This window comes from Triturus cristatus, chromosome 1_2 (assembly GCF_964204655.1).
Source record: "Triturus cristatus chromosome 1_2, aTriCri1.1, whole genome shotgun sequence".
Classification (NCBI taxonomy): Eukaryota; Metazoa; Chordata; class Amphibia; order Caudata; family Salamandridae; genus Triturus; species Triturus cristatus.
This window is the reverse complement of record NC_140580.1, coordinates 129,187,593-129,205,832: the sequence shown is the minus strand read 5'-3', so window position 1 is coordinate 129,205,832 and position 18,240 is coordinate 129,187,593. Positions and strand designations below refer to the sequence as shown.

Genomic DNA, 18,240 nt, shown 5'->3' with positions numbered 1-18,240 from the left:
CTCAGATGGAAATGTAGTTCAAAAAAGGCAAACGAATCAGCTTATAGTCAGCATGACAAACAAAATGCTTCACATATCCCAATGCATTTCGGGCTATGAAATGAGCCCTTCGTCAGGGGATCTGGAATATATCAATAATCTTATTTTAGTGAAAGGTTAAGGTGGCAAGAAACACTGTAATGATCTTTAAAAACAGAGCTCAATAGAAGGCAGAAAAAGAGAAACAAAAAAGCAAGCTAAGAGTATCCACCACATGCAGTGGCAAGAAACAAAACCAGCATCTTGCCTACTAGTGCTATAACTGGAAACCGATTGAAAACAGAAAGAAAAAGACTTAACTAAATGTGAAAATCGTGAAAAGCATGGGACAAAAGTGACCGTGAATCTTAAAAGTGAGTTTAAGTGAATCAAGATCAGAAGTGTACATAGCATACCTCTAACGCTCGAGTTAATGAACTCGAAGCGAAAAGCAAAACCGACGAGAAACCTGAATTGGCTGCAGTAAAAACGAAAACTGAGAACGAGTGGGCTTAACAGTGAATTGATGAGAGAGAGAGTGAAGTGTATCCATGCTACGATGCTTACCTATGACGAAATCGAATGTGTTGTTTAAAGCACATTCATAAAGGCATGACAAACACCTGTAATATACGGAATTCGTATGAATGGGGATACACGAATAATCTTGAAGCACAATAAAGTGCAGGCATATAATACAAATGGTGACTCTCTAAAAACAGTGGAGACGCGAACAACCGCAACCACAAGGAGGATGACGGCTACATCAAGTAAGCCCGCGTGTCATCTACGTCTAAATACGGAACGGTTTTAGATGGCAATAGAAATGGGACTGAAATAAGTATGAAAGTTAATTGTCAGATGTAAAACATATCAGAAGGACTCGGTTGTGAGATGAGATACACTATGCATAGTAATATAAACTTAGCTCTCTGGACGTAATAGAAACTATCAATTGTTTAAATGAATTTTTAAGAATTTTTAGAAACTTGTATTTACTCTGTGTTTTAATGAATTTTAGATATAAAATGAAATGTTTTTTTATATGCCTGCTTTTATGATTTTAATGTTTAAAATCGAATAAAGCTCGTTTTGATTGATTTAAGTATGAAACCAACTCGATGAGATCAACATAAAAATTAAAATTAAGGTGGAGTTGAAATGTGAAAATTAAAATAAAAAATGTGAGAATTAAAATTAGGGTGAGGATCCCAATTTAGCAAAAAAGAAAAGAAAAGCAGAAGCTTGCCTGAACAAAAATGAACGAGTCAACATAATAAATATGCGCAATAATAACGGGTACAATTATATACTGTGATATGGTAAGTGAAACATAATAAATGGTTATACATCACAAATCAATCACATATGGAATCAAGTTACATATAAAACCAAATTAACACGAAAGTAACAAAAGGTCAAATGAATAGCCAAATAGATGCCAAAATACACAGTGAGTAAAAACAAAAGTATCAAAGAAATCAATAATGGTGGACCTAATCTAATACATAAAACACCTATCTAATATTCCAAAGAAATAAATAATGAATAGAATTGCAACAATGAATTTGACATTAATTTCATGTAAAAAGCAGAAATCAACAAGCACAGAAGAGCAATATCATAAAAAACAAGACAGTTCAAATTTGTCATTCAATCCTTTCAGGAAAATCGTTTCCATAAACCAAATCCAGTGAGACTCACATTGGGATAAAACTCTGGACATGTCTGTCAGGACGAGTCTCAACCAATTCAAGAACACAAAATCTTAACTGAGCAATCGTGTGGTTTTCAGCTAGCCAACGTTGCGCTAATGGGGAACTGATAGTCTTGGTCCTAATTCTGCTTTTATGTTCTGTAATGCGGGTACGGAGGACCCTCTCCGTCTTACCCACATAATGTAAATCACACAGACATTTTATCACGTAGATAACATGATGACTGTTGCAGTTGGCATTAAAATTTAGAAAAATCTTTTTACCTGAACGAGGGTGTGACAAGCATCTACCTGTGATTACATTGTTACAGTGCGAACAGTTCATACATTTAGACATCCCTTTGTGGGGGACTTGAACACTGACTACGGGTTTGCTTAAAATTTCTTTCAAATTACGTGACCTCTTGTATGCGAATAAAGGAGGATTGGAAAAGATTCCTTTAAAGTCAGGTTCTGATTGAAGCAAATCCCATCGTAGCAAAATACTCTGATCTACTACCTGTTGAGGATAACTTCGACTCAAAAACTTCTTTTTAAAGTCTTGAATGGTCTGCAAGCCTAGCTCTAAATCTGAAGTGATACGCCTGATTCTCGTAAATTGAGAAAAAGGAAGATGACATTTCAAGGGCGAAAGCTTTGATATAACAAAGCATTATTGCGGTCAGATTGTTTTTAAAAAAAACACTAGTCTCAATAGTAGTGCCTGAAAGTCGAGCAAAATGACCACACAAGACATTCAGTCATGTCCCATTTATACTTGTACTATCACATTAATACTTTACTGAGGGATTCAGACTTAGTCATCATAAAACATAAGACACTAAAGTTATATGAAAAGGCTGTATGCAAAATGTATGAGCACTTATAAAAACAGTTTCTCACAGCATGAAAAGCATTGTGAGCAGCGGTGCTCTGAGGTTTTTCTAAATTCAATGAGGCGAATACAATCCACAACATAAGCATGGGAGTCATCCCATCTAGGACACCAGTGTGAACAAGCAGGTCTCCAGTTGCATTCGCTCAAGCGACTGATATACCTTTTGAATTTTTAAGGAGCAATTTAACAGGAAAAAAATACAAAGCTCATAAGAAAAACAACTATCTCTGGTAAAAATGAGCCAAACCTACCACTACTGACCCCAGGCACCAAGGGAAATCAAAACATTGACGGCATTCCCCCCTCAAGGCAAAACATTTTAAAAAAAAGGATAAAACCTACTCAAGGTGTCATGAGAAGATTAGCCTGATGTACAATCACCACTCTAACAGCAACTATTCAGCAAAGCTCTAATCCGTTTTGAATCTAAAGCCAGAAAGATCAATTACTTTGATCAGAGGGTACAGAACAAAACAGGTTCTGTAGGGATAGTTATAAATAGAAGACATATCTATGGCTCAGAGGTATAGTATTATGCATCATCAGCAGAGCACCCAGCAGACACTATAGCAATTTAAGTATATAACCAGACTAGGACTGTAGAAACAGAATCTCTTAGCATCAAAAACAATTGCAAAATGTAAGGCAAAGAAAATCAGCAGGATTAAGAGCAGCATCCAGCGCTGACTCTGCCTTAAAGGAAATAGAGAAACTGGATGTCTGGATGAGAGGTCAGATATTGAGTTTCAGTCCCAAGGGCTGCTAAATTGAAGGTGCTAGTGCAGCCGCCTACACATAACTCACCCTCATTAACATAAGGAGTGTAACAAGGAAGAGGGATAGAGCTTTAAGTGGATTCTTGGAAAAGCAATATTAACTAGAGATGCAATAAAAACATTGCAAACATGTGGCCTCTGATGTTTCCATTCATGGGATTTCTAATGCCTGCAGAGAACCTCGTAGTCATATGGAAAGACTCCCGGGGCAATTAGCGTGACTCACTTTCTGCAGCCCTCTTAGGACCAAAACTAGTGGCTACCTCAACAGTTAAAATTGTGACTTCGTAAAAATTACCAAAGTAGCTTTGGTCATCAAAGCAAAATTCCAAGCCCTATTCAGCTGCATGAGCATGCAAATCAAAAAATGAACAAAGCCCTCAAAAAAGATCCCTAATTAACAATCATTTTTCATGCTGTTTCCGAATGATAACATGTCACACGTTGCTACCATTGATTATGTTAAAATTGTTTTGTCTTTTTTTTATGGAGTTAGCTTAGATATAATATGCTTTGTTCTTTTTAACTGAATTGCTTACTTGAGCTATTGAGTCTATGTCAGGATTATGTATTTTCTTTTTTCGTTTATTAAAACTGAAGCCCATCACCATGGTAACACAATAAAGAACTACATCATCCATGGGTTCTTAGAGAAAAGGACATAAGTATCATGGCCAATCAATAAAGTCAGTCAGTAGTATAACCATCCTCAAAAAACAGCACTTCCCGTCTTTGCTGCACAGAAGCCAGATAAGCAGTATTTCTTGAGTAGTGTTATGTTACTGTTGTGGTGCATATTATTTATAGTTGTTAGTTATTAAAGGGTACAACAAAAAACAAAGCATGTGTTCAATCTGGGAAGGGTTGTTTGAGCACATTTTTTCAAGGTTTTGCTTGCAGTCAATGTTGTGCGCTATGATGTTTTTTCTACATGTAATTGGAGTTAATGTTCTGAAAGTTGCAGGATCGTCATGAGGCACCCGACAGAACATACAAAAACAAAAATGCTGCATGGAAAAGATGCTTGAACCTTCCAAGACTATGCTCTGTTACCTTTAGAACCTCCATTTTAAGTCCACTATCTGCAGTGGGCCCGTCAGGCATCCGGAGGCACTGGACAAAGGCTTCAGTGAACTGCTGCACCACAGGGAAGATGAGAGCCTTGGATGCACCCTGATTAGGAGCGACAGAAACGGACTATTAAAGGCACATTCCATATAAAACTAATATCTTACAACTAACAGTGCAGGTAAAACAGAATAAACTTTTTAACCACCTGCAACATACAAACATTAACAGAAAAGAAAAAAATATCTGATGTGCTAAGCAGTAAATTTCCAAATGGGTAGTTGCACACAAATATGAGTGATATGGTAATACAATGCAATCATTTATTCAGCTTTTCTGACTAGGAGAACCTTAACCAGCAACATGGGCAGCTGTTTGAGGACAGTTTGGGTTGGGATCACTAGGTCCAGGCACAAATAGAGATTTTCTCAGTCATATGCCTGGACATGCCCTACTGCCTTGCTCCACAAAAGAACAAGCATTAGCAATGCAATAGGTCTCGCATATACGCGAGTTTGAGCTATTGACATTGTAAATTACAATGACTTATTTTTGTTTTAGTTTTTAAAACATAAATAAAAGGCATTGTCATTTACAATGCCAATAGCTTAAACTCTTGTAAATGCGAGTCCTATTGCATTGCAAATGCTTGTTGGAGTTGTTAGTAATTGGTTACTGACTATCTTGTTTCATACACAATTACTTGTGCTAAACGTAGCTTCAAAAAATTCTATTCAAGATTTTGTAAGGATTACATATCCAGAGGAAAAAATACCACATACTGGTCATTTTATTTTTAGACTCCCAAGTCTAATATAGTTTGGCTGCTGCATTCCACAAAACGCAATGTTACCCTCTAAGACAATATTGATTAAAGACGATGCATCGTCACTGCTAACATTCATTTACTAAATAGCGAACAAGTGAGGATTTTAGAAACCGTAGCTGTCACATTTCCTGTCACGCTGTAGGCAAGTGGCTTCTTGAGTAACTACCATGAGACCGATCAGCTAGGACAGTTCAGAACCCCGTCATTAGCCCTGGCCTAGTTAGTTTGTGGCCCATTCTGACCTCGCTCCCATGGCAGGCATGCAGCTCATACCTCTTAAAGGGCTGTTTAGTAGTGTGCACTGCCAAAGCGGCCATCAGGCTCTGAGCAGCTTCTATCATGGCGGGGTTGCTTCATGCTAAATACCATATCACTGGTATTGCAGTGGTACTAGAATGCTGTGTAGGTCAGACCCACTTCTACTCCTTTCTCTACAAAATGGTGTGGGCTGTGGTGTCCAGCTACTTCCCCAAAAAATGCGCAGAGCTTCAGAAGATGCTGGAAGCGTACAGCCCACTTGGCGATACACAGTGTTACCCTTGTAACACCTTTATGTGGATAAAAGCGGTTAGTGTAGGTGCAGTGCTTGGAGCTGTGTGTGAAAGAGTCTGTGACGCAGTGTGTTAAAACAATTTGTGGAGATGACTAGATGTTTTGGTGAGCATGTTCTGTGGAGCAGGTTTAAGTATTCAGTGACAGCTACGAGTCTGTGCGGTCTGTGGAAGTGGTGACAAACGGTAGGTACGCGTGGTTCACGAGGGTGGGCTGAGAAAATGGTGAGCGCATTCTGCAAAGTTAGTGACAGGAGAGAATGAGCATGGTTGGTGGATCCGGCCTGGAACAGATGCTGCCGTCTCTTAAGTTCACATCCATTACCGATGTGAGACGGGTGCGAAACAATAACACAGATTTTACAGTAATTACCCAAAATGCACTTCTAAATGAGAGAGCTGAAACCAACAGCAACCCAGAGCGTCACTGACGGAGGGAGGGTGAGGGATTTAGAGAGAGAGCTCTGTTGAAAATAAGTCAGAGCAACTCCGAGAGTGTTAACATTTTATAAATAGACATGTACACGATAGACAGAATACAAGACCATCGCTTACATGGTTGCATCATGAATGTGGACAGGATCCTAAACGGTGTGGGAGAAATTCAAACAATCAATGAGAGGTCTCCCAGAGAAACTAGCAACTTTGCTCGCTTTGCCGTACACACTAAGGGGTCGAGTGCAGACAGGGAGGAAGTGCCGATGGAGGTCTGCGACGGGAGGAAAACAACAATTAACAAGACAAGCCCGGCGGAGCGTGGCGAGCGCACGCTTGGGGGCGGGAGAGCGCATTCCAGGCGGGGGAGCGGTCCCTTTGAAGAGCTCCCAAAAAGCAGATTGCATGGCGGCACGATGCGCGTGATTGTGCGCGTGCTAGCCATGCAATCCGCTTTTTCGGAGCACTTTTCAAACCCGCTTACAATAGTCTCGCCTAGCGATCGCTTACGCGATAGCAAGGGGAGACCTAAAAAGTATCACCACCATAAGACCTTTGTATTTCTGCTTCAGTTAAATTAAAATTATGAGTAATAATGTTTGTAGGGAGTCAATTTATGTCTCAATTTTATGCTACATTCGTAGAATGCAAAAACTGTCTTTGCTATTATTCACATTTAATGTAATCTTGCTTCAATAATGTATTAAATATACATACATTTAGAATAAAAACAATTAATACAAAAACCCTTATGTAGGAAACTATCCTTAATATACATCTGATTCACATTGGCATACAAGATCTTTCCATATCCTCAAATTTGAGACAAAAAGGAGACTGGTGGTGGTGCACACTTATTTAAGTGAAGCACCTTGCCTTAATCCAGACAACCCTATTGGTGATTTTAGTGGTCTTAGACAGCCAATAGAAAACTCTCCAACTGGTAGCTGTGGAGAGCAGCCTTTATGCTTAGTCCAGAAGTAGTGTTAAACAGCTTGTTTTACCAAAACTATTCAGTGTAGGTTAAACGATGAAGAATCACTCAGTGTAGTTATAAAAATAAGTATATTTATTATACACACTCACTAACACGTTAGTATATCTCCTACCTGGATATATCAACACAATACACCCAATAATTTAAATGTAAGACAGGTAAGTAGCACAAATATTTACACAAAAGGAGGTAAGGCGAATGTCAGTCGCAACATTTTTACAAGTATAATATGTGGTTGCAAAGGGAGCACAAACACTATTAAAACTGCCCTCACCCACAGCAAGTTGTGGCATGCTTCATCATAGGGCTGCTACTAAACGCCTCTGCGCAAGCCAACGCTAGAGGCGGAGCAATAGGGAGGGGTAGACCATACAAACAAAGAGAAGAAAATAAGAGGATCCTACAAAGGTGCAGACTGATTTAAAACGGACTATGAAATATCATCATAATAGTTTTATCCCTAGATTCCCTAGTCATGTATAAAAAAAGGATATATGAAATACCCTCGGATGGTGGTGGTGTGAGTGGATTACGTACTCACCACCCCTCCGTTCTGCATAGAGGTCAACATGTTTGTCGGGTTCCAATTCTTTAACCGGCATTCGTCAGGACAAACAGTATCCCTATGCTACTTCTCCGAAAAAAGTCCCCTTTAGTGTACTAGATATTTCTCCACCTGTAAGTCTGGAGCATTCAAGTACACTTACTCATCAGAAGGTAACTATAAATAAATAGAGTAAAAACAGTGGAAGCGATCTGTACAGTTTTGAAGAAGAACCCTTCCCAGTGCACCCTGAAGAAACCCTGTGGAAGATGGAAGGTCAGAGTGTCACCCCACCCGTGGATACCCCAGGACCTTCCGAAACCGCCGTAGACCACATGGACAACTTCAGAAAAGATGCCGCTGGCGAAGGAGTCCTGTGGAATCAAAGGATGGACTCTTGAAGAGGAGTACCTGAAAGCAGAGGGGACAGAGTCTATGACACTCGGAAGTGACCAGGAGGCACAGAAGACCAATGACCACCGATGACGGAAGATGTAGGAGTGATGACGATGACATTATCGCTGCAGCTGTGAGGACCAGGCAACGCTGTGGAAGGCCAGGCGCTTTACACGAGCTGTCCCACGTCAGAAGTCAAGAACCAGGGGGTCGTTTTCTAGCGGTAGAACCAATATCCCTTTTCAGCAGCAACAGATGTGGTAAACTAAGCAGGTGCAGCGTTGTGACCAGCAAGTTCCAACAGACTCAACAAATGCAAGAGTCAGAGCATGCCCCGCGCAAGCCGGGGAGCCCACTGAAGCCAAAGAAAACCTTGAAGAGGACCCACAGGCTGAAGGCACAAGAGTCGCAAGAGCACCTCAAGCAGCTCACCAAAGATGCAGGCCCGTGGTGCAGAGGATGCGGTGAGGACAAAAATCTTGGCAAGAAGAGATGCTGGAGGCTGGAGCTTCTTGTAGCCCGAAGATCTCTTAAGGACAGAGTCAACAAGTCTTGGCAACGGCAAGTCGACACGTAGCACAGGGGTTCTGTTACAGCGGTTCTAAAGAGAGATAATAGCCTCAAACATGCTGAGAAGACAGTGCAGGCTTCGAGGGAGTTGCATAACCACCACCTGTGTTGCTGAGCCTTTCGGAGTCCATAGGACGTGAGGAGCAGCAGACTGGTCAGCTTGGTTGCAGTACTTGCAGATGCAGGGGAGTGACTCCTGCACTTCAAGGGAGATTCCTTTGGGTATCTGATGCCCACTGGCCTGGAGATGAACCTGGATGAAGCACAGGCACAGACTAAGCAGAAGACTGGCAAGATGACAAGACCAGGAGCAGTAGGAGTCTTCCTTGATGTAGTCTCAGTTCCAGGCGAAGTCCAACTAAGTCCAAGGTGTCCGGACGGTTGAAGTGGTTTCGGGTTTGAATCTTGTCCAACGATAAATCTGAAGAGCCACCCACAGGTAATCCCTTAAGTACCCTAGGGAGAGGGTTGGGACAATTCGAGGATCCCTCCAGAGGAGGGGCTGGACAGACGGGAAGATACTCCCATGTCCTTTGTCCAGTTTTCATGCAGGGCGGGAGCCGATGGCTCCCTGAACTTTCTCAAACTGGAGTATGCAAGGAGGGCACCAAATGTCTCCTTCAAAGCAGTCTGGTGGCGCTGACAAGCGCCCCCACCCCAGCCCAATACACTAAGTCCTGTCTGGGATGTGATCACACCTCCCTGTGGCAGGAAACCTATTGTTCTGCCTTCCCCTGCTCGAGTTCAGCTCAGCAGCAGGAGGGCAGAAACGTGCCTGTGGTCAGCAGCAGCACTAGCTTGCTGTTAGACCCTGAAAGGCTAGTACTGGGAATACAGGGTGGCACCCTAGGGGAGCCCCCCAGTACATGGGGTCGTACATCCAAAACAGGAATTGGTGTTGGGGTAGGATTCCAACATGTTTGATACCAAACGGACGAGTTACTTACCTTCGGTAACGATGTATCTGGTAGAGACACAGTCCAGCTGCAGATTCCTTAACTTAGAATATCCGCAGGTGTCAGACTGGATCTGGAAAACTTTCCGCAGCCGCACCTCTGCGTGACGGGGGTGGCGCCGCATGGCTCCGTCTGGATGTCGTCCACAGACGCGACGTCAGTGGAGCCATATGAGCCCCTCCTGGTGCGATGATGTCAGTTTTCGTCTGAGAAACTTTTCTGCGCCACACCGCGGAGCCACCACCAAAAACTGAGAATATGAGAACAGTGTGCGAAAAAGATGAAAAAGAAAAATAAATTGAATGGTGAAAAAGAGCAACATAAAGGACAGTGCCAGGCACTGTATACTGAGAAATAGTGAAGGGAAAGAGCAGAGCACCGCTCTGAGAAGCAACCCCACAAAAGCAAACGCTAAACCCGCCCCGGAGGCAGAAGATGATGTGAAAAAACATCATGGCAGATGACAAAGTCTGCAACCACAATATATAACTGTGAAGGGCAACAAGTCCGGAACACATGAGCAATGACAATCCACCACATGTGGGCACCAGAAAGGGACGTTGTATCTCCTGTAAGAGACCCATAGACTGAGGCAGAGAAAATAGACTTCAAACCAATGGACTGCAGGGGAGGTAAGAGACCCCAAGGCGATTGAGAAAGGGGGGGTGAACACGAGTAGACCCCACACTGGGCGCCCCAGAGCGTAGGGATGTAAAGGACATGACACATGAGCATGCCGCCCAATCACGAGAATGGGTGGAGCAGAGCAAGCAAAACAGAATGAAGCATCCCATCTAGGAGTGAAGTGAAAGAGGTCACCCAGGAGAAAGACAAAGCCAACTGGAGGGAGGCGAATGCGGGGAAACCAAACCTGAAAAGGTCCTCGTAGAACAGGGAGGATGGGCGGGCGTTAAGGAATCTGTGGCTAGACTGTGTCTCTACCAGATACATCGTTATCAAAGGTAAGTAACTCTTCCATCTGATAGAGACATCTAGCCACAGATTCCTTAACTTAGAATAGATACCAAAGCCATACCCATAGAGGAGGCGGGTCTGCGACTGAACCCCACCAAGTTCCCGAGTGGACTTAGCGGTCAACAATGTGACGAAACACAGTGGGGACCGCAATGCCAGCGCAGTCAACACCAGACCATGAAGCTCTGAAAAGAGTGGAAAACAATGGGAGGCAAAGGTACCACAAGCCGTCAAAGAACAGCACGAAAACCTCCGTATGTATACCGGGTTGAGAGAAAGAAAGCACAGAGCCAGAAATGTCGGTACAGAAGTGAGAGTTCATGGCTCTGTAAACGAAGATGAACTGAGCCTAGGGTCCGATGGATCCACAGGATCCGATGTGTCGACAGGAAGCAAGACCCAGAGGGAGGACACTACGGTATGACAGTCAGCGCATACCGGTTGAGTATGCACAACAGTGGAAAAAGCACTGATGAACCTGCACCAGCTAAGATACGTGGAGCAGCATTGGCAGGATGCCAACCCATGGCCAGAAAGTGACGGCATTACCAGAAACACAAGACACTCCAGTACGCAGTCGCTCCTCCACAGGAGCATACCAAGCCTTTCTTGTAGAAAGGCAGCTAACACAGTAGCCAGCAAGTACCTCACAAAGGTAAGTCTTAACCCCGGCAAGGGGGCTTCCTCTGGAGCCAAGCTCACAGAGGACTGAAATAAAGGAAGAACCAGCTGTACTGAACAAAGGCAAACATGGCGGAGTAGCCGCCTAGACCATCTGGGTATTACATCATAAACCCAGGGTCAAAAACAAACAAGGCAATGCTGCCTATGAAGAAAACGCAACACAAAGTCACACAACGCGTGAAAAAGATAGGCCACAAGAACGAGAAAGCCAGGCCGCAAGGGCTAGAAAATCACGGGAGACCAGACATGAGGAGGGAGACTGCTGAATCAGCGTGACAGTCAAAAAGGTCCACGCCATTGAATGGCAGATCCCGAAGAGCGTCCTGAACATTGTCGGGAAAACGACTATCGCGCAGCTATGCATGACGGCGTGAAGTAACCGACAGGGCCATTGCCCTACCCACAGTGTCAGTAGAGTCCAGGGCCGATCAAAAGGAAAATTGTGCCATTCCCTGGCCATCAAGAAGGCGGCGATGCAAGTCAGCCCGGGGCCCTTCTGGGAGAGAAGGAAGAAGGAGCTCAACCAAATCCCAAAGGCCAAAGGTAGCACGCGCGAACACGCAAGACGTGTTCAAGGCACGGATGCCCGCACTGGCTGAGGCAAAAATGTGATGCCCACATGTCTCCAGCCACCGAGACTCCCTTGTGGGAGGTAGCATCAGCAGAGCGGAAGGTGAAAGCCGCTTGGACAACCAGACCCTGAGCTCTAGCGTGAAGGAACAAGCAGACAGGATCGTCTGGGGCCGGGCGATGCCGGCGAGCAATGGTCCGATCAACAGAGGAGGATCGTGCCCAGGTACCGAGCAGAATAACAAACAAAGACCCACCAAGGGGCAGCAGTGGCTCCATGTCCACAGGCTCCATGTGGAGGAGATCCAGTAAAGGATCAGAGGGCAGGGAAACCACAGAGGGCTGCAAGCGAAGAATATTGGCAGCCCTGCAAACAGCCCTTGCGTAAGCTGCACTAGCCTCTGTCGCCATTCTGGGGGGCGACAACAAATCATTCGTCAGTTATGGTTGGAGGCTAACCCGTCCACTAGACAGTAAAGGTAGAGCAGCCTGAGGTTGATCCGAAGGCCATGGAATGCTAGGCACCTGCACCAAGCGGCACCGAAACGACCCTGGGCACGGTGAGCCCAGAGGGATCTCATCCTTCTGTAACAAAGGAGCCATAGGTGCCGGCACCGGCGTCGCCTCGACGTCTAGAACCTCCAGAGGGTACTCACTCTGGGAGCAGCTTGACAGTGACTCGACCTCCACCTGCGGGGAGGAAAGAGGTCAACAGGGCATCAAACTCGGTGCCGCAGCCGACGCTAGCGCAGGAAGCCACACTATGCGGTGACTGCACGGGTGGGCTGAAGAGACGACTGTGATACCCCTCCGGGCCGTGTCCCGACATCGTATTGCACGCAGCCGGTGCCGAGGACGAATCCGCCGGCGAAGAGCCGATATGAGTGCCTTCTTCCTCTGAAGGCGAACCAGGGAGAGGGGGTGACCCAAAGAAAGACTGGAGAGCCTTTGAATAGGCCTCCATTTGGGTCCTTGTCGCTCTGACACCCGGGAAGGCTGGGTATGGAGGAGATGACTCCTGGGCGCCTGTGCTTGGCAAAGACCGAGAGCAGCAAGCCCCAACATCACGTTTACGGGAGGACGACCTCCGTGACTTATGCTTCTGCTTACCTGTCTCCGAACGACGTCCGCGAGAACGACCCCCTGAGCGGGCCCGATCCAGAGAGGGAGAACGGCAGCATGAAGGCGCAGGGCCGGACATCCGGGCAGCCAGCAGCTTCATACAACGCTCCCTTAGGGACTTTGGCTTCATCTGCCGACAGGCGTCGCACTCTTCGGAGTCGTGGTGAGCTCCCAGGCACCACATACATATTGCGTGCGGATCCGTGACAGACATTTGCCGCATACAGGTCTCACACGCCTTAAAGCCCGAAGGTATCGCACAGTGTTCCGTGACACCGAAGATGTCGAGAATGCCTGAAAAACAGGCCAAGGAACCGCTGGTTTTCCAGGATCCGCGTTGGGACGCGGAAAAGAAAACTGACGTCACCGCGCCGGGAGAGGCTTATATGGCTCTGCTGACGTCACGTCCGTATACGTCAGGGCGGAGCCGTGCAGCGCCACCCTCCGGCGCGCAGAGGTGCTCCTGCAGAAAGTTTGCCGGATCCAGTCGGACACCTGGGGATTATTCTAAGTTAGGGAAACGGAGGCTAGATGTATATCAGATATGACTGGTTTCAGTGGAGCCAATATAAAGTTAGACATCTCGGATTTGATATCCACTATATGTATTAAATGGCTGACCGCACTTACAAAACCTGGAAAATCGACTCTGGGGTTTGTAGAGGGGCCCTACTCATGCAGAGGCACTCACCCACTTATAACCAAGCACCCTGCCCTCAGGACTGAAGAGCCTGCCATAGGGGTGACTTGTAGCATTTAAGTGAATGGACCTCTGATATAAGGAAACTTATATCTGTTGTAAGTGGTGCTAACACCAACTTACACAGGCTGCAATGGCAGGCCTGTAGTCACAGTTTGAGTTGTCTCATAGGTGGCATAATACACGCTGCAGCCCATGGGAGACCCCTGGTGTATCTAAGCCCTGGGTACCTTAGTACCACATACTAGGGACTTACATGGGTACACCAGTAGCCACATGGGAAGGTACCAAAGGAATTACCACAGTCCAAATTAGGGAGAGAGCACAGTGACTGGGGTACTGATTAGCAGAATCCCAGTCAGAAAACAGAATGACACCAGCAAAACGTGGGGGTTACAATGAAAGCAGATCCTACTTTCCTACAGATGGTCTTTAGGAAGAAAAAGTATCACCAAAACTCATATGGCCTTTACTGTATATAAAGAAAGCATCACAGCAAACCCATACAGTCACCACGTGTTTAGCAGTGGTGAGCGCTGTGAGAAAGTGCCATCTTTCTTGCATGGTATGCCCCCACTTTTTGCTGAATTGCTGAATGTACCTTGACTGAGTGTGCTCTGGACTCCTGCCAATCAGGTGCCCTGGGCCTATGCTCCTTCCCTAAACCAAAACCTCCAACCCAAATTGGCAAACCCCGGCCACATGTCAGCCCCTGGTAAACGGCACCCTAGGTACCCAGGGCCCTGTGACCAGGGAAGGCCTCTAAGGGCTGCAGCACTCATTGTGCCACCCTTAGAGGCCCTGTACCCTAACACACACACACTGCCCTTGCAGGCTGAGTACAGGACAAAACAGAGAGTCGACATGGCATACATCCCTGTTTGCCATGCCCACCACCTACACTGCCCTAGCATACATCAGCCACCACTCTAGCTGAGTGCCCTATGCCAGTGGTGTTGGCACAGGAGCATGAGCCCTGTGCCCCTTCAGTACCCAGGTCCATTCCTGGGCCCTGTAAGTGCAGTGCTGCCATTTAAGAGTACATGGTGCTGGGAGCTTGTCAAACACGAACTCCACAGCACCATAATGGCAACACTGAAGACTGAGAAGTTTGGTATCAAACTGCTCAGCACATTAAACCCACACTGATGCCATGCACCACAGAGGGCATCTTAGAGAGGCCCCCTGAAAACCTGACCTACAATCCACGTCTGGTCTGAGAGGCTGCCTAGGCTGCCACACAGCAGACATGTTGCTGGACCCCTGGGGTAAGAGAGCCCCTGCTCTCCTGGGTCTGCAACAATGCACATCCTGGGCGAGGTGCTAGATCTCCTCCCCCAGGATGGGCAGAGGGAAGCTTCAACGGCATGGCGCCTCTGTGAGCTTCCCCAGGCCACTTGCAACCCCCACTCTGGTGGGAAACTTGGCCGGAAACCCCAAATAAGGACAGGGGATGTGCCAGCCTGCCAACCCCACCCCTCAGGTGGGGGAGGAGAGGTGAAGCACATCTCCGGGTGCGTGCCATCTTGAAGATGGTAGGTCCTACCCAATCAGGACTAGGCTACTGCCCCCCTCCCACAGGAGGGTGGCAGAATAGGGGGTGTACCCACCCCAGGACAGAGACCGATTGGTCCCTGCCCTTCACCTACCTGTAACGCCCCTAAATCTAGCATTTAGAGCACCAAGAACCTTCCTTCCCCAGGTTCCAGATTCCAAGATACAAAGAAGAAAGAAGACCTTCCCTGCAGCTGCCAAGAAGAGAAAGACACCAACTGCTTTGGCCCCAGCCCTACCGGCCTGTCGACCCTTGAACCCGGAACCTCTTGTGGCCAGCAACCTCACAAACTCCGGAGGACCTGGCTACCTTTTGGCTCTAAGCACCTGGAACTCCCATGAGTAGAGGTTCTATTCAAAATCAGCTTCTAATCCCTGGCATCAGCCCGGAACCACAAACTCTGCACACTCTGCACCCACCAAGCCTGGCCTGTGCCGGAGTGAACAAAGACCACGAGGACGACACCACGGCGACTGTGACCCCTAGTCCGGCACCCAAGGACTTCCCTCAACGCTCCTGACGACACCTGCAGCCTCAGAACCAGGTACCCCCCCAACCGCGATCAACAGAGGGTAAGATTTCCCGACACCAAAAGGCACCACTGCATCCCGGTGGCCCCCTGTGCCCAACTCCGGGGTACCTACCTATCCTCCAACTACCCAACTTACCTCTCGAAGTGGTGGTGGCACCTGAAGAATCTTCGTCCCCGAGCTTGCAGTCTTTTTCCAAACCGGAGCTTTCCCATTGAAATCAATTGAGCGCCCGAAGGTTCAAAAGCACCCTGCACCCGGCCGCCCAAGTGGCCCTGGCAGTGCAACTTCTACTCCTACCTACTTCCCCTTTTGCCCTGAACAAGTGACCAGAAGCCCAGCTCCCACAGCCGCGTGGCCTGCTAGTCAGCAGCCACCAACCAAGGCCCCCCTGCCTCCCATAGGATAACATTGGGCCTAACTCACTCTGCACCCGGCTGCCCCTGTGCCGCTGAGGGTGTAACAACTGTACCTACCTGACCCTGGGAGACCCCTGAGTCTGAGCCCAGAACCTTAACTGTGCCAGTCGAGTACTTACCTTAAAGCCGATAACTCATTTTTCTCTATAGGGTAACATTGACTGGTTTCTTCTGAAATTTCTTCTAAGTGTGGAGTTTTCAATACTTAAAATATTCACCAAAAATCAGCCGAGTAACGAAAACGAAAATACTCACCTGCTATTAGGTGAGCTCCCAGTGCTGGATCTTGGTGCCCAGCACTGACCCTGAAAAATATTCACAACCGTACTTACCAGCAACCCAATTTTTTTCCATAGGAAATCACTTATTGTTTTTCTGTGAAATTTCTTCTAAGTGTCGATTTTTGCGGCTCCCGCCTCGCCCTCTGATAGCCCGCATCATGAACTTCCGGGACCGGGACACAGCCCTGCGTCTGGCTAGGGAGAAAGGAGATATAACTTGGCAGGGCTCTAGACTCTCGTTCTACCCGGATTTTACTGCAATGGTCCAAGAGGCCCGGCGGAAATATGTGAGGGCGAAGGCAGCACTCCGCAATCTCGGCTTAAAGTGCGGCATGCTCTACCCTGCCCGGCTGAGGGTGGAGATCGGCGGCCGGGTTCGGCTTTTTGACAATACAACTGAAGTGCAAGAATTCTGCCGAACGTACAAACCACAAAAAAGCCCTCCCAGGAGAGATGGTGGTGGGCAGTCTCCCCCACACAGTGGATCAGCGGCCAGCCAAGACCTGTTTGCGAACACTGGGGATGGGTGAGACAGCGCCTACGTCCAAGCTGCGTTTTCTCTAAACTCTTGTTACATGGGGACTATGTGACACTTTTCGTACAAATTGTTCTACTGTGCTGGGTTGACGCCGGGTCGTTGTCACCCCCCTTGGTGGATACCGCTGGGACTCCTTTTGATTACGATGCTCCACTTGTTACTGTTTGGTTGTTACACACGATGCTGTTTGGAGCTTTGCTTTTTGTTTGCAGGTCGGGGTTCGCCTCACGTTTTCGTGATCTGGCTGGGTGGGGGGAGGGGGGTAGGGGTTGGTTATTTTGATTTTCTTGACATTGCTTGGTGTGCGGTGAACTTGCTGATAAATGATGACACGACTAGTTTCCGTTTCCGATTGTTTGCTCTGTGGTTTCGATGGCTCAAATAGGCTTGAATGTAAACCCCTCCACCCTATCGTTAATGTCCTGGAATGTCAGGGGCCTGAACAACCTGCGTAAATGTAAGCAGGTATTACATTATTTGAATCGGCACCGGGTGGACGTTGCCTTCATTCAGGAGACACACTTACACTCATCTACCAATGCCCGCTTCGCGGCGTCCTGGGGTCCACACAGGTACTTCTCCAATTTTAGTAACTATGCTAGAGGGGCTGCAGTGTTGATTCATAAGAGAGTCCCGTTTCATTGCCAACAGTTTCTGGGGGACAGGGAAGGGTGCTACTACATAGTGAGGGGGTGTTGATGGGCCACGGGGTCATTCTTGTGTGTGTGTATGCTCCTAACACTGATTCCCCGGACTTTTTCCACGCGCTTGCCGCCCAGCTCGCTTCCCTTGAACCGGCCAGTCTCCTGATTGGCGGCGATTTCAATTTGTTGCTCGATGTGGGGTTGGACAGCACCTCTAATGCCACTGACTCTAAGCCCCAGGCACGGCGCGCACTCTTAGACCTCTGCCACCAATTTTCCCTGACTGACATTTGGCGCAGGCGCAACCCGGGTACCACTGACTACACTCACTTCTCTGGGCAACACAACACTTGGACCAGGATTGACTACTGGCTCCTTTCCCCGGGCCTGTCGCCCTGGTTCCGTACACTGCAGACTTTCCCTAGAACATACTCATTCTCCGGTCCTACTGTGTTTGGACGTTCCCCGGCCTGAAGGTTTTGAGCGGC

The 18,240-nt window shown here is 47.1% G+C and overlaps 1 protein-coding gene across 1 annotated transcript in view; it reads right to left on the bottom strand.

Annotated features, from left to right (window-relative positions):
* The window catches only part of LOC146866945 (importin-9-like), a 245,671-nt gene that overhangs the window by 22,464 nt on the left and 204,967 nt on the right, over positions 1-18,240 (bottom strand). Inside the window, exon 8 of the mRNA XM_085603271.1 lies at positions 4,442-4,561. Within this exon, the coding sequence (XP_085459397.1) occupies positions 4,442-4,561 (120 nt within the window). The remainder of the gene's footprint in view (positions 1-4,441; positions 4,562-18,240) is intronic.